Here is a 23,175-nt window from a genome sequence, read left to right on the forward strand (position 1 = left end):
GCCCTTGGTCCCTGGGGACACCCAGGAGGGTGCAGAAGGGACGAGGCCAGGCTCAGCCATGGACTGTCTCAGCCTGCACCGCTCCTTTGAAGTGAGCAGCATCTCTGAGAGCTGTGTCTGCGCTGCAACCAGCGAGCAGCACGGTACAAGCAAGATAAATCATTGCTGCACTGAAAAGGCGATCAAAGAGGAAAAGCAGAGATCTCCTGACACTTCCAGGGGTGCTTTTATTGAGGTTAAGATGTGTAATCCAGGGCTCTGTGGGGAAATACCAAACCCCTGTGAGCCGTGGCTGCGGTGCCCTCCGTGCCACAGCGAGGTCGGGTCCTCGGCTGGCACCGAGAGGGGCACACGGAACGCCTGGGGCTGGCTGTTCCCCTTCCAGCGCCTGTTCCTGAGCTGGAGGTCCCACAGCTCCCATCCCACCCAGCTCTGTGCTGGCTGGCAGTGTCCCACCAGCCCTGGTTCCAGCTGCGTTCCTGAACTCCAGCGTTTGGACGCTTCCGTGCCTTCGTGCATCCATACCCTGGAAATGACACCAAATCCTTGGCAATGTTAAAAATACACATTTATTACTCCACGTGTGCAATGGCTTCCGACAGTATCTGCAAAAACACAACCTTGTCATAACTTAAATATTCTGTGATGTGGTAAAATTGTCATGCAAGAAAATTACGGGAATGTATTAACATAAAATACAAAGATATATTTACATATATATGCACTGAAATAGTTTTTAAAAATACCCTCCCAAGGCAGCAGGATTTCAGTCCAGGGTCAAGTCCATATTACTGGTATTTTTGCTATTATTTTATTACTCTTAGACTCTTTTTGGCAAGCTCTGGAGTAATAGAGAATTGGCAACAGAAGAAACATCAGGACCTGACCTGCCATTTGTCTTATGCACAAAATTCCCAAGGAAGGCTGTGGAATTCAACACAAACACTTAAAAATATGCAACTTTGCAAAACTTCGTAACACAACAGAGACAAGAAAACAATCTCATGGCAAGTGATTAAAGGAGAATAATTTATAGGTGCTGTAGACTTTTCACAGTAGATAATGGCACACACTGTATAAATCTGTCATACAAAAAAATACAGGTATTTAAATATTTATGTACAGAAAATTCCTGTGTTCTGGCTGTAGTGGAGGTGCAGCCCAGAGCTGTCAGTGACACCTTCCAAGCTGGGACATGGGACCAGGGCTCTGTCACAACTTCACTGTGAGGTTTGCTCAGCAGCAGCAGCAGCCAGGGCTCAGCCAGAACAAGGGCACCACCACGGGCACCACCACGGGCACCACCACGGGCACCACAGCCATCCCCAGTCCAGCCTGTGCCAGGGCCAGGGAACACCCATGGGAGTGGCACAGGGAGCAGAGAGGATCAGACCCCAGGACTGCATTGTGGATGGGATGAGCTGGACATGGGACACCCTGGCAGGAGCCACAAAGGTGTGTAGGGCCAACAGGACTGAGCTGGGCTCAGCTGGCACTGGCTCGTTACAGGGACACAGCAATGGGGACACAAGAGGGGCCCAGAGTGGGGCACGGGGGCAGGAGCACTGAAACCCTCCACGGGGGTTCTGACAATAACGCTGAGCTGTTGTCACTGTCGTTCCTATCATTTGTCCCTTTACCAATTGCTCTTTTTGTGCCATTTCTTCTCCAGGGACTGAGTGCAAACAGGTGGCAATGAAACCTTGTCCCCTATGGGCTCTGGTGAGGTTATGCCCAAATATTTCTCTCGACCCAAACCAAGCACTTCAGTGCTGTGTCCACGGTGTCTCTCCCACTCAGCACAGTGACCCCACAGCTCTGTGTCCTGGTGCTGGTCTCAGGGATTCAGGTTCAACAGTGTCCCCAGCACATCGCTGGGGATGCACTGCTGGATTCCAGAGGTGCTGCCCAGGCAGCCAGGACCCACCCAGAGGGTTTCCCCTGGGAAGGAGCCATTCCCTGGCATCCCCCAGAAGCCCTCCTGGTTTGTGCCAGGTGCTGCTGAGCTGTTTTGCACAATGCACTGGAGAAGAGCAGTGCTGCAAGGGGAACAGGTGAGTGACAGAGAGAGGGCTTGGGCTGAGAAGGCTCAGTTTCAGAAGCAGACCAGCTCCTCCCCACACACACCAACCCCCACCACAGGGCCCACTGTCTCTTGTCCTAAGGAAAGCGATGAAAACATCAACTACACACATCCTGTAACTGCCAACACCTCTCCTGGCCTGACAGCTTCTGGCTGAAGAGGATGTATCTTCATCACCCATCTGTGGGATGGTTTGGTCAAAAGATCAGCACCACTCCTCGTCACTCCAATAGTCCAAAATTTTGCTGTTATTTACAGGAAGTTTCTAAATAGTGCAACAGAGTTCACTGTAAAACCCTACCCACACTGCTGGAGTAAATCACCTGTAATTCATAACTCCTGAATAAATACATGGCTTGAGCCTGATCTGCTGTGCCAGGAGAGGGCTGGTGCTCCAGCTGAGAGATGTGGATGGAGACACAGGGTGAGCACAGAGCCCCAGGAGAGGACCAGGCTGCCCGTGTGGAGAGCAGGGGCTGCTCAGCACAGCAAAGGGGCCAGAGCAGCCCCTGCACACAAAGGTGAGCTCTGACAGGTGAGACAAGGTAATTGGGCCTCCCTGGTACCCAGTAAAGAGACAGGAAGTTACTGGGGGCAGAGAGGGCAGGTTCCCCAGCACAGCCTGGGGTCAGAGCCTGGGCAGGTGCCCTCCTGTGGCTGGAGAAGGAGCAGGAGGACACAGTGATTTCAGCACTCTCTCAATGACTGGCCAAGCCCCCGAGCCATCATTAACACAGCTCCTAACGAGGCATGGGGTGTGCAGGACCCATGGCTGACACCAGGGACCCCGGGCCTGACAGCATCTCTGGCTCTGCCCTGAAAATAACCATGCAGATATATAAAATAACTGGACAGAGAGCTGCAGCTGCCCTCCTCCTGCACAGCCCTAAAGACTTCCATGAAAACACATCTCTGCACAAGTGCAGCCACTGATTCCCACATAAAACTGTGGGAGACACACACACCATGCCCTTGCCTGTGGAAGATCATTTTGTACCATTCTGCCTTTCTGGTTTGTTCATGGAAACAAAAACCGCAGCAAAACTGGTCCTGACAGAATCTGATCTGTTAAAAATATCTCCCATCCATTTCTGCACTGGGAATACCCAGCAGGGATGCAAACACTGCAGCCTGCCAGTGTCTGGCACGAACAGCTGCTGGTGGCTGATGGTGACTGTGCTCCCCCCATGCACCTGGGGCAGTTGTGTGGCACCGCAGGGCTCGGGTTCACAGCAACCAAAAACCCCTCTGCAGCAGGTTCAACATCAATACAGTGAACGAGAAAGGCAACACCCACAGCTGGAGCAAGGGAAGATTTCCCGTCTTATTAAGAAGTTAAGACAGGTATTGGCAAATTATATACAGTACTTGTACTTTACACTGAAAATAAAGTAAATCGAAGGGTGAAATACAATATTCCTGTCTTTCATAACCAAGCAGCCTTGCAAGGCCACCCACTCTGCCTCCAACAAAACCTCAGCCTGTGATAAACTGTGTCCTCTGAAGCTGGGCACATGGAGGCAGACCCTCCAACCCATCCCACAGCTCCTCACTGCCTGCAGCAGCCATGTCAAGGAAGAAAACATTTTAAATGCATCTCAAATACACATTGAACCATTACCCAGCCCCTGAAGAATCCATGGAGTGCACACAAAACATTTATTTGCCTTGAGTCAGGAAAGGAACTGACAGGTGACACAGGGACAAGGAGGTGCCTGGGACACCCATGTGCTGCAGGACCCAAGCAGCTGGAGGCTCCCAGGAGCTGGTGCCAGAGCCCCGGGGCTGCTCTGGTTTGCACAGGGATTGCCCATCCCCAGAGCAGCATTTGTGAACAGGGAGTGCCAAAGCCAAACTCACACCACCTCTTTGGCCTTCCTCCTTGCTCCTTGTGTCTCCCCGTGGGGCCCAAGGACGTGGCTTCGTTCCCTGTCCTCTCACTGCATTAAAAACGTGTAGATCAGCAACCTGACATTAAAACAGAAAGACTAAATGAGTTGATCTCCTCCCCTGACAAGTTGCATAGGCCGTATCTTCCCCTGACAGGCAGCCATGGTGCGGGGCTGGCCATCCATGGACAGGGAAGTCCTGTGTGAATCTGGCTCCTGGGCAGGCCATCCATGGCTGGGGCAGTCCTGTGTGAATCTGGCTCCTGGGCAGGCCATCCATGGCCAGTGCAGTCCTGTGTGAATCTGGCGTGCTCCAGCTCCCAGGGCAGCTGGGCTGGGCAGGCCATCCATGGCCGGGGCAGTCCTGTGTGAATCTGGCTCCTGGGCAGGCCATCCATGGCCGGGGCAGTCCTGTGTGAATCTGGCTCCTGGGCAGGCCATCCATGGCCGGGGCAGTCCTGTGTGAATCTGGCTCCTGGGCAGGCCATCCCTGGCCGGGGCAGTCCTGTGTGAATCTGGCTCCTGGGCTGGCCATCCATGGCCGGGGCAGTCCTGTGTGAATCTGGCGTGCTCCAGCTCCCAGGGCAGCTGCCGGTGCTGTCCGGTGGGCTCGGGTGCTCGGCGCACCTGAGGGCAGGTGAGGGCGGGCGGCCGGCCCTGGCCTAGCTGCTGCCCGAGGAGCACACGGAGCTGCACATGTGCAGGGGCTCGGCCTCGGCCTCCTCGGTGGTCTCAGAGGCAGACACGGACTCGCTGGGCTGCTCCTGGCTCTTCTTTAGCCTGTGGGAGCGGAGGAACAGGAGTTACAGAGCTGTCCCCACAGCAAACACCCCAGCAGTGGGCAGGGGTCAGGACCCCTGTGCCCACTCCCTGCTCGGGAGGTGCCTACAGCAGAGACATGGACAGTGGAGTCCTCCCAGAGCTCACAAACGGGTCATGACACAGCCCAGCGTACCAGCAAACCACACTGAGCTGCTCTGAAACGCCCCAAAACAGCCTGTAAGGCTTCAGCCCACCCAGACCTTGGCCATGAGCACCCACAGCACAGCCGGGCTCCTGCCAACCCCTCCTCCACAGAGCCTGCCCCACGCTCTGCTTACAGACCCAGCAAGCAGCCCCAACCCTGGGGAAGCTGTGGCTTTGATCCAGCACTTTCACTGCCTGCTGATTCCCACCAGGGACCTCTCCAACCTGAATGATCCTGTGAATCTATTCTACGTGTTAAAGATCTCCACAATCATTGAGTCCAACCTTCCTCGCCTTCATTTCCCAAAACATCATCTGCTAAAAGCAGGATGGGTGAGCAGATGCCATGGGGGAATGGAGGCAGTGTCACACACATATGTCAAATCCCAGAAGTCTGTCTACAGCATATTTTATTTAATGGCAATTAATAATCCTTGATCTTGCCCCCCGTTGTGGATAGAGCCATTTTTCATCCACAGGCAGACCTGAGCTCCTCTGCTGACACCAGTCACCTGGGGCTAGGCTGGCAGCAAGGTGCTCCAGGCTGTCAGGCACTGGCACTGATTCCTGAGGGAAGTCAGAAAAAGGAGTATTTTTCCATAAAAAAACACCCCACACACTCACTTCTCTCTGTTGAAGATGACAAAGTCCTGCTGGATGGCTTCAAGGCATTCCTGGAGATAGTCATTTTCCTATTGAAGAAAAACAAAACATGCATAAGCAGCCCCATTTGCATCTCACTGCTGCCTGCAGCCCCCAGCACTCCCAGCTGTGGGCAGGAGCCCCCACGCTCCTGAACCTCAGCCCAACAGCTGGAGGCAGCAGGGCTGGCTTTCACCAGGGGCTGGTGCCATCCATGGCAGCAGTTTTCTATAAACATAGATCACACCGTTCCTGACATAAACATAACATGTTTCTCCATGTATCCTGTATTTTGGGAGTGCTGTCAGCCCAAAGGGAGCTCAGGCAGCGTGAGGAGACCCCAGCACACAGCCCACGTGTGGGAGTCCCTGCCAAGGCACACAGGGAGCTGCTGCCTCGTGCCCAGCCTGGGGCTGTGCAGGGACAGAGGCTGAACACACCAGACCTCTGCTGCTCATCTCACTTCCCAAAGTACCCACTACTGTGAAAGTCTGATCAAACTCCCATAAGAGGATACGTGGTTGTTGGAATGACTCCATGGACAAATGTTTTCACCAAAACAAACCCATGGCTCCAGCAGTGTGGCAGTAACAGCTGCAACACCCGCCCAGATCCAGCCCTTCCCAGCTGCATGTTACCCCAGGGAGCACATACAGACTGCGAGCTGTCTTTGCTGTTATCCCTTGACTTGTTCTTTGCGAGCCTCTTCTTCTTCTTGTGCAGGGGCCTTGACTCCAGAATCATCTCCTCCAGCTCGAAGGTGGGGTCGCAGTGCAGGCGGCCCTTCTGCCAGGACACAGACACACTCAGGTGAGGCGCAGCAGAGACCCAGCAACCCCTCCCTGCTCAGCAAAGCCCTGCTCTCTCTCACAGTGGCTCCTGCAGCGTGAGGAACAGCCCCAGCTCGGACAGGACAGGTCCCTACTCACGTTGGGGACGAAGGCCGGCTCCACGCGCTTCTCGCTCACGTCGCTCCACACCACGCCCGAGAGCTGAGCCGAGGCCTGGATGTGCGCCAGGCAGGAGAAGCGATGCTCAGGATTCACTGTCAGCAGCTGGGGAGGGAAAAGCCTTGCTGACACAGCACTGGAGAGAGCAGCATCCCTGCCAGAGGAGGCAGGCAAGGCAGCCAGCAGCAGCCCGCCCGGGCCAGCTGCTGGGCTCAGCCATGCCAAGGAGCCTTTCTGCTGGGGAAATAGAGAACTTACTGCAGGAAAAACACCTAAGAAAACGTTCTGCGGGCACCCCAGCGCTCCGGGGGGACATGGGGGTCCCCTCCCGGCTGAGGGGGCTGCTGGCACATGCCTGGTGAGAGGCTGGATTCCCTGGCAGCCCGGCTGCCCAGCAGATGGCAATGCAAACCCACCGAATGTGCCGCCACAGCCTCTGCCAGCAACTCCTCATTTAACTGAATCTAATTATGCAAATTGCCCACCCAACATTAATTCATATCAGAGGCACTTATTTGCTGCCGGCACCGGCTGCACCTTTCCTACAGCAAACTCACCAGCTACTTTTCAGAGTTCTCAGGGAAGCCAGAGCTAAACCAGCTGCCCCAACACATCCCAGCTTTCTGCAGCAGCAGCACGAGGAAAGCAGCAGAGCATTCCGCAGAGCTGGAACCCCCAGCAGCTCTCACAACCCCGTCAGACCCTTCAGCCCCAAAAACAAGCGAGAGGGAGCAGCCAGTGCTGCAGTGCAGCTCCACCTCAGCTGCCATCCCAGCCCAAGGTGCTGCCTTTACAGGTGACACTGACCGTGGAGAGGATGGGATGTTGGAAGGCACAATTCTAGCCCAGCTGGGAATCTGACTGTCACACCAAAACCAGCCTTTTTGCTCCCCTTGCTATCAAACATCATGCATCTTTTAACAGGGATAATAAACACACAACACACATAATTAATCATAGGGTCCCAGACTGGATTGGGCTGGAAGCTCACCCAGTGCCACCCCTGCCATGGCAGGGACACCTTCCCCTGTCCCAGGTGCTCCCAGCCCCAGTGTCCAGCCTGGCCTTGGGCACTGCCAGGGATCCAGGGGCAGCCACAGCTGCTCTGGGAATTCCATCCCAGCCCCTCCCACCCTGCCAGGGAACAATTCCCAATTCCCAATCTCCCATCCATCCCTGCCCTCTGGCAGTGGGAGCCATTCCCTGTGTCCTGTCCCTCCATCCCTTGTCCCCAGTTCCTCTCCAGCTTCTCCTGGAGCCCCTTTAGGCACTCCCACAAGGTCTCCCTGGAGCTTCTCTTCTCAAGGCTTAACATCCCTATCTCTCCCAGCCTGTCTTTCATATATTATTATCATTATTACTTAATTATTATTCATTGTTTATTAATATGCTGATAATTTTCCAGCTAGTCCTGCCTGCACAGCAGCTGCCATCCAACCCAAAGCCACCCCAGAAGGACAATTCATCCAACAATTCATCCAGCTGCACCCCAGAAGGGCCCCTCACCTTGCGCAGCAGCGCGACCATTTCCTTGGACCAGGCTGAGGAGTACTGGACGCTGACGGTGCTGAAGAGCTGCACCAGGGACTCCACGGGGTTGTTGGAGTGGATGTCGTACGGCCTCTGGGGACAAGAGCACAAGGGTGAGGCGTGCCCTGTCCCTCTGGGCCAGCCAGAGCACGCGTCCGAGGGCCGGGACGGCCGGAGCCCTACCCAGCCCCGCAGCAGCTCGTAGGCCATGATGCCCAGGGACCACCAGTCCACCTCGAAGGAATAGCCCGTCCCGCCGCTCAGGAAGGAGTGGAAAATCTCCGGGGCTGAGCAGAAAGGCAGAACACACAACAGGTTATTTGTTGTTCTCACTCCAGTACTTCATGTAAGTCAGCGCACAACACTTGCAGTGATTTTCCTGCACAGCTGCCCCAGGGGAGGCTGTGTGAGGCAGGAGAACAGCAGCAGCAGCAGCTGTGTGCCTGCCCTCACTGGGAACTGGGATGTCAGCCACCTGCAGGGACAGCCCTCCCAGCACAGGACAGCACAACCATGGGGCCCCAGGAGACACCAAGTGCAAGGCCGGAGCCAGAGAGGGATGGGGAGCGCAGGAGGAGGAGGCTGGATGGGATGAGGAGGGCAGGGCAGGATGGAGGGGACTGCACAGGGTGTAATGCAGAGGGCAGGCCAGGACAGGACAGGATGGGATGGGGTGACATGCCAGCCCCAATGCCTTCTCACTGGGAGTTCCCCTTCTCAAACAAGCAGGCTCTGCTGAGCCACTTGGGCACGAGCACCAATGTCCCAAATTAACTGGAGGGCCCTGGCTGGGGCAGCGTGTGCTGAGCACGCAGAACATGACACAGGCACAGGGGCAGCAATTGTCTCTTACCCATGTATGGCTTTGTCCCAGCCAATGCTGTCGCTCTTTCCCCGTCCCTAATGATGGTTGCAATATTAAAATCTGTTAAATGGGCATGACCTTAAATAAAGACACATTTTAAGAAGGAATTAATGGCAGTGCAGTGGCAATGCAGAGTCAGAACACATTTGTTTCATAAGCGTCTGCCCTCAGACAGGGTAGCACAGACATGGGCAGGTCAGGGTCAGATCCCACAGCATGGCCATGGGAGATCCCAAAGGTTTCCCAGGATTTGGGCTGGCCAGGTGATTAAAGGGTAAGGAGCTTTGGGTTTTGATTTTGAATCATCTACCCAGGGAGGTGGTGGAGTCACCATCCCTTGATGTGTTTAAAAAAAGACTGGATGTGGCACTTGGTGCCATGATCTAGTTGAGGTGTTAGAACATGGGTTGGACTCGATGATCTTAAAGGTCTCTTCCAACCTAGAAATTCTGTGATTCTGTGATTCTGTGAATCACACTTGGAGCAGCTTCAGCACTGGACAAATTGCTCGGGCCAGAAGCTACAGGAGTGAAAAGGACATCAGGGAAACACCATCATAGAACCACAGAATGCTTGGGTTGGAAGGGACTTAAAGATCATCTCATTCCAAGCTCCTGCCATGGAGCTTCCACTAGGCATGGGTGCTCCAAGACACTGAAGCCATTGAATTACAGTGACTCCAAATTCCCAGGGCTGAGGTTGGGCTGAGCACAGCACACTGGACAGGCCAGTTGGGTGACCCTCCCTGCATTAAAAAGCACAGGGATGTTCAGGCAAACATGATCCAGTAAAAGCAGAGCAGCTTTTCCCACACTTTCCCCAGTGTGGGAAAAGATATCCAGTACCCAGGACTATAAGGAATCCGTCCCTGGAATGAATGAGGGAGCAAGCAAAGAGAAGCAGAGCGATCCTACCTTGTTCATCGAGGAGGATGTTGTCTGGTTTTACATCTCTGGGAAAAGAAGGAAGATTACAGCAGATGGAATCTCAGTCAGACCAGGGATGAGACTCAATGACAAAAATCCTGCAATTGTTTATCTATCAAAAATTAGGAACAAATTAAACAAAAATATTCTAACACGAGGCAAGCCCCTTTATGACGGACTAGAAATATGCTTTTCCTGGGCAACTTGGTGAAAAACTGGAAGGATTAGATTTGCTCAGGAAGGAAAGGTAATTCCCAAGGAAAAAGGAATAACAATACTGGGGATATTTGTGTGAAGCCCTGGATGGCCTAAACACCTGCCCTGAAATGTTCAGCCCCCAGTGAAGCATCAGACTCCCTCTGGGTGGTGGGGGCAGGAGCAGCACCATGAGCCACCCCAGGCCAGCAGGGCAGGTGCAGCAGGGCTGTGGAGTTACCTGTGGATGATGTGCTGGCTCCGCAGGTAGTCGAGGGCCAGAGCCATCTCACAGATGTAGAGTTTGACTGTCTCCTCAGTGAACTGCACGTTCTGCTGCAGGTGGTAGCGCAGGTCACCTCCCAGGAGCAGGTCCACCACCATGAACATGTCCTCCTCGTCCTGGAAGGAATACCTGCAGGACAGGGGAGTGGCTGAGCCTCCCGGGGCTCACAAACCCAGCCAGGCTTTTCCCTTCTCCTCATCACACAGCTCCAAGGAGAACGGCACGTGGCCCCACCATGGGCACAGAATCCCAGAATCGTTTGTGCTGTAAAAGCTCCCTCACACCTTCGAGTCCAACCATTCCCAGCACTGCCAAGGTCAGCAATGACCATGTCCCCAGCTGCCACAACCACATGGCTTTTAAATCCCTCCAGGGATAGGGACTCCACCACTGCCCCAGGCAGCTGTGCCAGAGCTGGGCAGCCCTTTTGGATAGAAAATTGTTCCCTAATACCCACCCTGAGCTGCCCTGGCCCAGCCTGGGGCCGTTCCCTCTGCTCCTGTCCCTGTGCCCTGGAGCAGAGCCCGACCCCCCCGGCTGTGCCCTCCTGGCAGGAGCTGTGCAGAGCCACAAGGGCCCCTGAGCCTCCTTTGCTCCAGGCTCAGCCCCTGCCCAGCTCCCTCAGCCTCTCCTGGGGCTCCAGACCCTTCCCAGCTCCGTTCCCTGCCCTGGACCTGCTCCAGCCCCTCAAGGTCCTTGCAGTGTTGGGCCCAAAATTGAAGATGCAGCTTTGCTGCTTGCACCTTCACAATCAAGCACATCCAGCTCAAGATGCTCACTTTTTTTTTAAATCAATTCCTACACTAAGCAATGTTTCCCTGAAAGAGATGAGTATCCCAGGTAACGTTCCCCTGCTCACCCTGTCACTGTCCCTGAGCAGCTGTGCCATGTCAGCCCACCAGCACAGAGCTCAGGCTCTGCCAGCCAGACACTTCAGGGAAACTTCACATTTTCAACTGCAAACAATCTCATAAAACCTACTTAAAATATCTCAGCCTATCTGGAAGATGAATTGGAAAAGTCAACTGCTAATTTAACCAGATAAACCAGGAAAAGAGATTTATATTTACTGTGGAGTAAACCGCCTCTCTAAATCTGCTGTGGGTCCCACGGGAGACTGACAGCAGTGGGGATACACCAAAACAACGCTCATTGTTATATTTGGTGACTGCACTTCCAAGGAAAGAGTATGTGGGATTGTATAATACTTATGAATCATTCACTTCTGCTCCCATCTTAAATGTAGGTTTATTCTAAAACTATGAGACGAAAGGGTTTGCCACGAGAGCAAGTTCTCTCCAGAATTTCATTGCTTGTCGGAAAAACATTTGCAATTGCTAAGAAATCGAAAAATATCAATATTAACTCAATTGGCTATTCTGGAGCAATGGGTCAACAAAACAAATGTGACACATCACCCACTTCCATCACTTTGGGTATAAAACTTCCTCAATTTTTAAAAGTCTCCCCCTCCCTACCAGCCTGGCTCACATCCAGCACTGCTGGAGGGGAGGGGACCCTTCACTGGGCAGGAAGGCTGAGAAAGAACAGATCACTGGAGCCCAAGGCCTCTGCCTAGGGCTCACCCCAAACTAACCAACGACACTGGGATATAATGCTCTACTTTCTAAAACTGTAAATCAGGTTTTCCTGCAAAATTTGATAATGATGTGTCTGATCTCCAAAGGAATGTGTTTTATTTGGCCAGTGAGTGTGATGCAAAGCGTGCCAAGGGATGCTGGTGGGCTGAAGGGTCAATGTGGTTGTAGGGCAGATGAGACACACTGCAGCCTTTGGCACTGCCTAGATAGGATACATTTCCCAGGCATTGCCAACTCAAGCTATTTGTTAGATTTCAACCTGATTTTAAGAGTGGTTTTTAAAATTAGATGTTGCTCAGTAATGAGGATATTTCTGCCAGTACACACGGAGTGAAGTCAGTATTGAGCAACTTGAAATGCCGGTATTTGTAGTGATCTGCTGCTGAAAAAGTTATGAGAGTCCCTGGGATTATGGGGTGTGTGGCTCTGCAAGCCCTGGAGGCTGGGGAGGAAGCTGCTCACCAGAGATTGACCAGGAACACGTGCTCGATCTCCTGCAGGATCTCCAGCTCTCGGAACACGTTGCGCACCTCATCCCTCTCGATGCACTGCTGCTTGTTCATGTACTTCATGGCGTACATCTTCTCTGTGTCCCTCTTCTGCACGATGCACACCTGGGCCAGGAGGAGAAAACAGTCAGGAGCGTGTTCCACATCCTCATCTGCTGCTTTGGGAGCTGAGAGCACCCTGCTCAGCATCTCACCCCTCAAACATCCCTGATCCCTAGGCTGACACTTCAACCTACGGACAGCAGCATCCCCGGCTCTGCTCCAGCGCTGCCCATCGGACACTGCAGCTGCCTCCAGGGCATGATGGCCAGCTCCAGAGAGCTTTCCAAAGGGACAGTGCTTCCAACAACTCTGTGGGAGCTGTGAGACACCTTTGGGCTCGCTCTGCCTGGATGGAAAGCGGTGTCAGGCAGCCACAGGGTTCCGTGCCAGCCTCACCACCCCGCTGCTCACAGCGCTGCTCCGCAGGGCAGCTCTCACCTGCCTGCACATCACTGGGCTCCCAAAGGGGAAAATAATCCCTTCAGGCAGCAGAAAGTGACCAAAATGCAAACTGGTTACAACAACAAAGACCTGGCCCAGAGGGGCACCCCGGGCCTGTCTGCGGAGCCCCGCTCTGCCACGGGCATGGAGCCCCCAGGCTGGCACGGAGCCCCCAGGCCTGTCCTCGGAGCCCCTGGGCTGGCACAGAGCCCCCAGGCCTGTCCCCAGAGCCCCCGGGCTGACACAGAGCCCCCAGGCCTGTCCCCGGAGCCCCTGGGCTGGCACAGAGCCCCCAGGCCTGTCCTCGGAGCCCCTGGGCTGGCACAGAGCCCCCAGGCCTGTCCCCAGAGCCCCTGGGCTGGCACGGAGCCCCCAGGCCTGTCCTCGGAGCCCCTGGGCTGGCACAGAACTCCCAGGCCTGTCCCCGGAGCCCCTGGGCTGGCACAGAGCCCCCAGGCCTGTCCTCGGAGCCCCTGGGCTGGCACAGAACTCCCGGGCCTGTCCTCAGAGCCCCCGGGCTGACACAGAGCCCCCAGGCCTGTCCTCGGAGCCCCTGGGCTGGCACAGAACTCCCGGGCCTGTCCCCAGAGCCCCTGGGCTGGCACGGAGCCCCCAGGCCTGTCCCCGGAGCCCCCGGGCTGGCACAGAGCCCCCAGGCCTGTCCCCGGAGCCCCCGGGCTGGCACAGAGCCCCCAGGCCTGTCCTCGGAGCCCCCAGGCTGGCACAGAGCCCCCAGGCCTGTCCTCAGAGCCCCCGGGCTGACACAGAGCCCCCAGGCTGGCCCTGCCTCCCCCCTCAGCTCCACTAATGACACCTTCATTACCAAGGTGACTGCTTTCCCAAGAGCTAATTAGCTATCACGGTAACTCTTTTAAAATTACTAATGGCACGTCTACATCTGCTATAATTATGCCTGCCCTCTGTTAATTATCAGCCCTGGCGGTAATTAGGATGAGCTGGATACGCTCCCCGGGCAGCTCGGCCGGGGTGGCTGCAGGCAGGGAGTGGGTCCCGCTCACAGCGAGTGGAACAAGGACAGGGAATTTCTGTGGGTGGCAGGGAACTGGGACAGGTGGGAGCCGCGAACACTCGGCGCCTCTACACGCTGCCACTAATAACCATGTGCAAGTGCTAATGGTGCTCGGTATAATATCATCAAGGACACGCTGCCGCGAGGAGGTGACAAAATAATGGGTGGTTATCGTTAGCCTGATATACCCCCTAATTAGCGATGCACAGGAATTACCGCGATTATTTCCCGCCGTCGTTACAACTGCGGTGAGAGCTGAAAATCAGCTGTTGCCATAACTCTGCACACCTCAGAGCTCACGATAAGGACACTTTGTGGGCAGAGTAACCTGAGCTGTTTCCCTGCATCTGGACCCCTCCGGTGCCCATGGGCGAGCAGAGCCCTTCAACTCCAGCTGCCAGGGACTGTTCCAGGTACAAAACATAAGGGAAAACCTTCTTCATGCAAACTTAATAATAATAATAAATGACCTGCCACAATGCACACCACCAGCAGGATCCAGCCCCTGCCTAGAGCAGGCTGAATGGTTGGTTATACATTCAATAAACCAGGCAAAAATATATTTTATAAATTCTTTGAGCAGCAAAGCCCTAACAATTTTCCTTTAAAACATGGTCATTGCTGTAGAACTGCTCTGAAAACAATCCAATCCTCTGGGTAACAGCCATCAAGGCACTGAGCAACATTCTCTCCTGATGTCAGCTTATTCCACATTATTGCTGGAAGATCATTAATTTCTAGGTCCTTTATTTTTTAAGTTGTGACTTGCTGTACCTTAATGAGTATTACATGCTATTCTGGTGTCATTTGTCTCTTGTTTCTCCACAGCGAAAATGGGAGCCCGGCATAATAAATGAGAAAATGATGAAAACTTCATGTACTCTGTAATTATGATAAACAGTTTTCTGCAATGGAACAGCATCACCTCCACTCAGAGCAGCACCAGTTCCGGGCACTCTGGGAATGTTTGTTCTCTGATTTCTGCGGGAAAAGTGGATGGCAGTGGAGAGGCTGCCCTGCAGCTGAGTCCATGGCATGAGCGGGGGCTGCCCTGTGCCTGTGGGGCTGCCTGAGGGCACAATGAGCCCCAGGACCCATGGGCAGCTGGGCAGGGCACAATGAGCCCCATGGTCAGCTGGGCAGGGCACAGTGAGCCCCATGGGCAGCTGGGCAGGGCACAGTGAGCCCTACAGCCCATGGACAGATGGGCAGGGCACAATGAGCCCCATGGGCAGCTGGGCAGGGCACAATGAGCCCCAGGACCCATGGGCAGCTGGGCAGGGCACAATGAACCCCATGGGCAGCTGGGCAGGGCACAGTGAGCCCTACAGCCCATGGACAGATGGACAGGGCACAATGAGCCCCATGGTCAGCTGGGCAGGGCACAATGAGCCCCATGGGCAGCTGGGCAGGGCACAGTGAGCCCCATGGGCAGCTGGGCAGGGCACAGTGAGCTCTACAGCCCATGGAGAGCTGGGCAGGGCAGAATGAGCCCCATGGAGAGCTGGGCAGGGCAGAATGAGCCCCATGGCCCATGGAGAGCTGGGCAGAGCACAGTGAGCCCCATGGAGAGCTGGGCAGGGGTGCTGTGTCCACAGCACAGCCACCAGCAGGTACTGATCACATCACACTGCTCTTGATCAGGGTCTAACTTGGGTTAAACCAACACCAGGACCAGTGCTGGCACTGCCTGGCTGGGCTCAGCCACTCTGTGCCCCTGCTTACAGAAATGCATCGATATGTTTGTGTCCCCCAAAATGGCAGTGACACAAAATCTATCTTTTTTCTTTTTGTGCTTCTCTGTTCATGCGTCAGTTCCCGGGGAAGGAATAAACATCTATTTGGTCACAAGTCAAGAGTGCATTTTTTAAATTAATCCATTTTCAGGCAAGTCTACAATGCAGAGCAAGGCAAGAAGCAGAAAGGACTGTCCTCGTTCTGCACATTGCAGCCACACAAAGGGAGTGTTTGGTGGTTAAATACAGCCATTAGGAGAACGAGTGGAACGGAGCCAGCCCTGCGAGGCAGAAGGCAGGCAGCAGCTGGGAGTGGATTGCTCAAGACACGGCACATAAAAGCTTTCAGAGAGCCCCAGACAGCCAGGCACGTGTGCAGCTGCCCATCCTGCAGGGATGGCTGGAGCCCCCACCCACGACTCCAGCCAGGACAGGGGCAGGTGACACCTCCCGGGCCAGATAGTGACAACACCTGAACTGTCACAGTGACAACACCTGAACTATCCCAGTGACAACACCTGAACTGTCACAGAGACAACACCTGAACTGTCACAGAGACAACACCTGAACTGTCACAGTGACAACACCTGAACTGTCACAGAGACAACACCTGAACTGTCACAGTGACAATACCTGAACTGTCACAGTGACAACACCTGAACTGTCACAGTGACAATACCTGAACTGTCACAGTGACAATACCTGTGCTGTCACAGTGACAACACCTGAACTGTCACAGTGACAATACCTGTGCTGTCACAGTGACAATACCTGTGCTGTCACAGTGACAACACCTGAACTGTCACAGTGACAACACCTGTGTGTCACCCCAGCTGGCAGCTCAGCTGAATCCCTACCCTTCCCAGCCTGGCACGCTGCCTCCAGCAAGCTCTGCCTTTTCTCCTTTAGAAATCCAATAACTTTTTGCCCTGCTGATTCTGAAGGAATTCATCAGGCTGAAATCCCCACTCATATGAGAGGTCACCTAATCATCTGACAGCATGTCCTGACTTAGCCTTGCTATCCAGGGACAGCAGAGTGCTCCTGGACTCAAACAAAGCCATTCTAGGCAGGATGCATGCAGCTGGTAAACAGTGGGGATGGCTCTACCTCGGCTGCACCAAGACCTTGTTTCCTTCTGCAGACGCAGAGGTCACCCAAAGTGAAGGCCCTTGTGGCCCCTGAGGGACGTCACCGTCACGGCTGGTGACAAACCCACAGCTGACTCAGGGATCTGTCTTTGGGTCTGAACTGGGAGCACTGGGTTTCCTTCTTGAATTTCTGCTCCTTTGGCTTCTGCCACTGTAAGATGAGAGTGATGCCCTGTAATCCTCCCACACACAGACACTGTTGACTGCAGCTGAGCCACGGGGACATTTCAGCATACAACCTGGATTTCACTCTTTTTGTTTTCAGAGCAGAGGCAAGGCTTAGAGTCAGCCAACACTACACACCTACACCAAACACCTTAATCCCACCCAGTTCTGAACCATGGCCATTGCTCTAGTTTATAAAAATGCTTCTTTGCAGCGGTTGCACCTTGCCCACATATATTGATTTCTCCTCCAGCTTCTGCTGGGTGTTTATCCCTCCCTGTTTTCCCCAGGATCTACAGAACTGCCATTTAGCGGAAAGGCTGGAAATTGAAATGAGGAGCATTAACACGAAATTGCCCATGGCACCCAGAAGCATCAGCAGGCTCTGGGACTGCGTGGGGAGAGAAGCCTGTGCTGTGGGGGCAGCACGGCAGCAGCCTTGGGGGCTGGGGACACGGGAGATTTGCAGCCTCTGGAAGAACTAAGTCTTTCATCCTGAAGGACCAGAAGCAGCGAGAAGGCTCTTAGCATGATGTAGAAACAGCTCAAGCTTTTTTGACAACTGATTTCATTTTGAGCACTAAATTTTACTTTGGAGACAGACTGCAAGGGCGAGGATAGGCTGGACAATTGTGTTCACTGGTTTCCTGAGCTTGTTGAGCAAAGAGTAAAGCAGGTGAGAAGGGCTTTATTACACCTGTGCACTGCTGAAAGGATAACCTCAATACTGACTTTGAACAAGTTCATCTCCTTCAGCCAAGCTCTCCTTGAATGGCTCAGCTCTTACACCAAGACACCGTTCACTTTTCCCAGGGTTTTCATCCTTTAGAAAGTGGCTGGAGAGAGATCCCTGTCACCCAGCATCCCCAGGTCCCCTCTGCTTTGCTCTTGTACCAAGAACTGCAGGCAGAATCTTGCCATTTATTAAAAAAAAAAAAAAATTAAACTCTCAGCTGTTATCAGGAAAGCTGCAAACAGGGATCACTGTTCTGGGCATGGCCACAGCTGCACAGGACACAGAACTACTTCCCCTGGCATTCAAATGCATCTTTGTATCCATATTGTACTATGATGGTGCTGTTGGCAATTAAAATACAACCCTTCCCTGGTAATTGGCATCTGTGTAACACTGGTAATCAAAAACTTCATAACAATTTGTTCTACAATCCTCACAAATATCAAGGATAAAATCAGCTAATCAATTTTTTTTTTTTTAAGCATAGCCAAGAGAACAAAGCCTGCAGCTGCCTCTCAGGTGTATGTGCAGTGATACAATTCAGTGTCAGGGATTCTGGGTGAATCCTGTGGAGCCACAGGAACAGCTGGATGGAGCTGCTGGAAGCATCTCCCACAGGCACCAGCAGGCCCAGAAGGGGCAGGCAGCCCCTCAAGGATGCTGCTGGTCCCTCACAGGAGCTCCCCCTCCACAATGCTGACCCAGAGCTTGGCGCCATGAGCGCCAAGAGAGATGCAAACACTGCAGGCTACCAGCAGCTGCAGCCCCTCCATCCCCTCAGGGCTGGGGCTGGGAGGGAGCTCAGCAGATCCTTTCCCACCTGCCCTTAGCGGTGAAGGGGCCAGGTAACACCCAGAGGGACTGTGGCACCAAGTCCTGGCCGGGGCTGCAGCTGCACACAACCTGCCCGTGACAGGGACGCTCGCCCCACGCTCGGCGGGGACACGGACCACAGGAAACTGTCTGACCCTGGATAAAAGCTTACTCTGAATCAACCCAAACCCTTCACTGCCTGGCTGCAAAGCTTATTGAAGCAGCACTCTGTCCTGGAGCAGCTCTGACAGCAGTGTCTCTGGCAGGGTGCTCTCAGCCATTGTCTCCAGCACACAAAGACCCGTTTGCAGGAGCAGGACATCCCCTGCCATTCCCACCTCCCCATGTGCCAGTGACCCAGCCCAGGGGACACCAACATGAGAGGGCTGCTGGCTGTGACAACAGCCCCCCTCAGTCCTTCCATCCAGCTCACAGAAGCACAGAGTCACAGAATGGTTTGGGAGGGAAGGGACCCAAATCCCACCCAGTGCCCCCCCTGCCATGGCAGGGACACCTCCCACTGTCCCAGGGGCTCCCAGCCCCAGTGTCCAGCCTGGCCTTGGGCACTGCCAGGGATCCAGGGGCAGCCCCAGCTGCTCTGGGCACCTGTGCCAGGGCTGCCCACCCTGCCAGGGAACAATTCCTAATTCCCAATATCCCATCTGTACCTCTAAAGTTGCAGTGGTAACCAAACAAGTGGGACCCATGCTCTAAGTACAAGGTTATCAGCTCGACAAATCTGCCCTCATATCTTTAAGTGCTGATTTTGTTTCCATTTCCAGACACCTTGCCACGTTTCACTCCTTAAGATATTTCTCATGGAGCCTTACAACTTTAGTTTTTCCCTGCTGAAAAGCTGTGCTTTTCCACAAGATTGATGGACTCGTTTGTCAGAACACCATAAATCATTAAAATCTCTTTTATGCAGCACTGCTGTTTGCTGCAGCCAAGTTGTAACAGCAGCTGATGAAACTTTTATTCACAGCAAGCCTGTTGGTGTTTCCAGGTCGTGTCAACACTTCCATAAAAAATCTCTTTCTCAGTTGCTTATGCTAGAGCCAAAAAAGTCTTCTGACCCAAAATAACACCTGCTGTTCCCAGCAGCACTTCAGTGTGCTGTGTATCAGAGGATCACAGAATCCCAGGCTGGTCTGGGTTGGAAGGGACTTTAAAGATCATCCAGTCCCAGCCCCCAGCCATGGCAGGGACACCTCCCACTGTCCCAGCTGCTCCCAGCCCCAGTGTCCAGCCTGGCCTTGGGCACTGCCAGGGATCCAGGGCAGCCCCAGCTGCTCTGGGCAATCTCAGTGGCTTCAATCTGGAGTCCTAAGGATGTGTTCCTGTGCTTCTGTGCAGGTCCACAGCCCTCCCTGGGGCTCAGCAGGCCCCTGTGGATCTGAATCCCCTCCGGGTGTGCCCACACTCTGTGTGCAGGCAAAGGAAACCACATGTGCAGGTGCAGCTGGAGCGGCTCAAAACACATTGCAAAGCTAAGCTTGCCCATGGTTTTTGATTTATTTTTTTTCCAGAATGAGCCTTATTCTGTCTCACACAAATGGGACAGCCAGCACACTGAAACTATGTCAGGGAAAGCTCTCCTCATTGGCACCCTGCACATGGGGCTGAGGCATCTATCAGGGAACATTTCCTCATTTCCCTGCAAGAAATCATGGAAGGGGACTGCAGAGTGATATCTACAGGGTCTGAGTCCTGACTTAATGCAATTTAAGGTGGCTCAGAGTAAGCATTTCCCCTTAATGTCACGCTGAGAAAATAAGGTCCCATCAGACATTAAGCAGATGTTTCTGTAATTGAGTTTGGATATGGGGGATTATTTGACTTGAAGCTCCAAAACACGTGTAGATTTCTTTTCCTCAGGAGAGACACTAATCCAAATAAACAAGGAGAAACTGAAGAAGTGACAGCAGAGAGCCCTAAAGAACAAAAAGGAAAGAGAAGTGCTTTTCCTTGCTTTTACTTGTCCTGGTTCTCCACCTCTCCCCTGCACACCAGCTGAGCCCCATCACCAGCCAGACACCCCAAAGCTGGTGTTTTCACTCAGGGTTCAAACACAAATGTAGACATTTGGGATCCCCCTCTGGCCACAGCCCTGAGCACATCTCTGGTGGGGCTCGGTGTGATTTGCTGACCCCAGGCCATGGGGCAGCCCCTGGGGAGGCCCTGAAGGGCACAGGGGCTGTGCTGGCTCCATGAGGAGAGCAGGGAGGAGCACAGCCCAGAGATGTGTTCTGGAGCTGTCACACTGCCTACAGAAAGGCTGTCAGGCATCTACATTTCTGTCTGGCTTTAATCACATGCTCAGAGATCTCTGCTGGGCTTTTCTTTTCCAATAATTAAAGTAGAATGATGAAAACTCAGACCAACTTGCAGAGATCCCTGAAGACACTGTGACCCATCTTTCTGCCTTTTGGGTGGATCCAAACCTGGATCCAGCATTTCCTCCAGCTCAGCAGCACTCCATAGATTTACATGAGCACCTGGACCCCTGTGCACAGCCACAGCTAACGAGCATTGTCTGAATAAATCGTGCAATGTTTTCCTGTGGGCGACATGCATTTTGAGTTATGTCTGGTATTTGGAGCCATCTCGCCTTATGGCCATGACCACATTCTGTGATACGCTGGTTAAAGAGGCAAAATGATTGTTTTTAGCTACATATTTGACAGATACTGGGAACAGAAAGAAATCTAATTACTTCCAACGAAGATTGGAGGGCCTTATTTAATCTGTGAACGTAAATTGATGTTGAAGCTCCCTGACCCCAAGGCAAGAACACTCGCTGTGCTATTTTGAAAAAAGCCGCATCACTCATCCTGACCCGGCCCTGATGGGCACTGGCACTGAGACCCAAGTGGCCCAAACGTCCTCGTTTGTTTGTGCTGCTGCCACAACACGCCCCCAGGCACCAAACTTCCCTTCTGTGCTGAAGGAAATAAACACAGGTCTCTCTTTTCAGCCAAGAAAGGAGGGGATACTCGTGTTTCACAGCACAAAACCCTAAAGAGGAATCAGTGCCACTTGCAGCCAAATGCTTGATTTTCCCTTGGCAGAAGCTTGCTCCATTGAGCTGGTGTTTAGCAGCAGGCTGCACAAAGGGATCAGCCTGGAAGGGCAGCTGTGGAGGCTGGGCAGGGTCTGGAGATCCCTGCCAGAGCGGGGGCACAGGGCTGCGGTGGGCCTGGCCACAAACCCCCTGCCCCTCCTGGCTGCTCTCCTTCTCCTGCACTGCAGCCACCCAGCACCAAGGCCCAGCAGGCACTGCCTGGCCCCAAGGAGCCTGCACAAGCCTCACCAGCCTTTCTATCAAACCCACCAAACAGCACTCCAGTACCTCAAGCTGCCAAGACAAAGAAATGCACTTTAGATTCCTCCATGTTTCCAAGGATAGGACTCCTCTGCCCAGGAACACCCTGCAAATCTCAGAATCACAGGATCATAGGATGCCTTGGGTTGGCAGGGACCCCAAATCCCCCCCAGTGCCACCCCTGCCATGGCAGGGACACCTCCCACTGTCCCAGGTGCTCCCAGCCCCAGTGTCCAGCCTGGCCTTGGGCACTGCCAGGGATGCAGGGGCAGCCCCAGCTGCTCTGGGCAGCAATCTTCCCCTGACAAGCCCAGAGACAGCAGCAGGGGCTAAAATCGAGTTCCAGAGCAGAGCAGAGCTGGTCTGAGAGCCTGAGCATGCAGCAGCCCCCCAGAGCCGTGCATGGGCACACAGGGGGCACAGTCCCACCATGGAGCGAGGGCTGCCTGCAGCCCCTGCCTCCTGGCAAACAGCACTGCTCCAGCTGGGCTGGTGCTGGGCAACCTTCACTGGGGCTTGGTTTCACTGCACCACTTGCTGTACATGAACAGATAAGTATTGCATACTGCACTGCCCTTTGTTGAGAGGAATTTTTAGCATTTACTTTTAAAGACAATTTTTAGATCAAAAGTAATAATGTGGCACAACAATCTTACTGCAACTCCTTGAGAAAACGACAGGAACAGAAGGAATCTCAATGAATTTTGGACATAAATAGTAAGTAAACGGGAGGTGAGGGTGGAAAGCAGAGACACAAAAGGCTTCTGTTCAATAAATATGGTTTCCTTCCATGCTCTTCTTTCTTTACAAATTCTCATGGACTTATACTCCAGAGTGCTTTCCAAAGGGAGGTAGAATCCCTGATCATACATATAAAATATAGTCTATCCCAAATGTGACATGTCAGCAAGAAGAAAAAAGTATTAAGAAAAAATAAGAAAAGCCAATTTGCAATTGTCAGAGTGATCCTGTACTTACAGTTTCATTTCAGAGAACAAAATGGCCAGTTGGTACAAAAATGGAAAGCACTAAATTTAGAATTTGTCAGGATTTTCACTCCTGATATTTTAATTTTATGGAACTATTGAAACAGACATGATTTTGCTGTGCACATTACATAAATAACAATGTCCAGGCCTTTTCAGCAGGTGACCCTCGCTGGGCTGCACCTGAGGGCCCCTCACCCCGGGCTTGGCAACAGCAGCACGGATGGAAAGAGCAGGGGGAAGGAACCCAAACCCACCAAAAACCACAGCCCAGTACCCATGCTGCTCCCAAAGCTGTCTGTGTTTCC

General features: G+C 53.4%; 1 protein-coding gene across 3 annotated transcripts in view; it reads right to left on the reverse strand.

Moving 5' to 3' along the window:
* Positions 1-546: 546 nt before the first annotated feature.
* Positions 547-23,175, reverse strand: part of STK32C (serine/threonine kinase 32C) — a 116,460-nt gene continuing 93,831 nt past the window's right edge. For 2 of the 3 annotated variants that reach the window (XM_054515610.1, XM_036385772.2), the window contains exons 2-11: positions 12,396-12,547; positions 10,288-10,461; positions 9,840-9,877; positions 8,914-9,003; positions 8,244-8,347; positions 8,037-8,153; positions 6,510-6,635; positions 6,235-6,366; positions 5,563-5,630; positions 547-4,752 (exon numbers count right to left, since the gene is read on the reverse strand). In XM_054515610.1, coding sequence (XP_054371585.1) covers positions 4,635-4,752; positions 5,563-5,630; positions 6,235-6,366; positions 6,510-6,635; positions 8,037-8,153; positions 8,244-8,347; positions 8,914-9,003; positions 9,840-9,877; positions 10,288-10,461; positions 12,396-12,514 — 1,086 coding nt within the window. In that variant the 5' untranslated portion in view covers positions 12,515-12,547 and the 3' untranslated portion in view covers positions 547-4,634. Of the gene's footprint in view, positions 4,753-5,558; positions 5,631-6,234; positions 6,367-6,509; positions 6,636-8,036; positions 8,154-8,243; positions 8,348-8,913; positions 9,004-9,839; positions 9,878-10,287; positions 10,462-12,395; positions 12,548-23,175 lie in introns of those variants that run through there. The other variant, XM_054515611.1, reaches the window with a different exon arrangement.

Source organism: Molothrus ater, chromosome 8 (genome assembly GCF_012460135.2).
Source record: "Molothrus ater isolate BHLD 08-10-18 breed brown headed cowbird chromosome 8, BPBGC_Mater_1.1, whole genome shotgun sequence".
Classification (NCBI taxonomy): Eukaryota; Metazoa; Chordata; class Aves; order Passeriformes; family Icteridae; genus Molothrus; species Molothrus ater.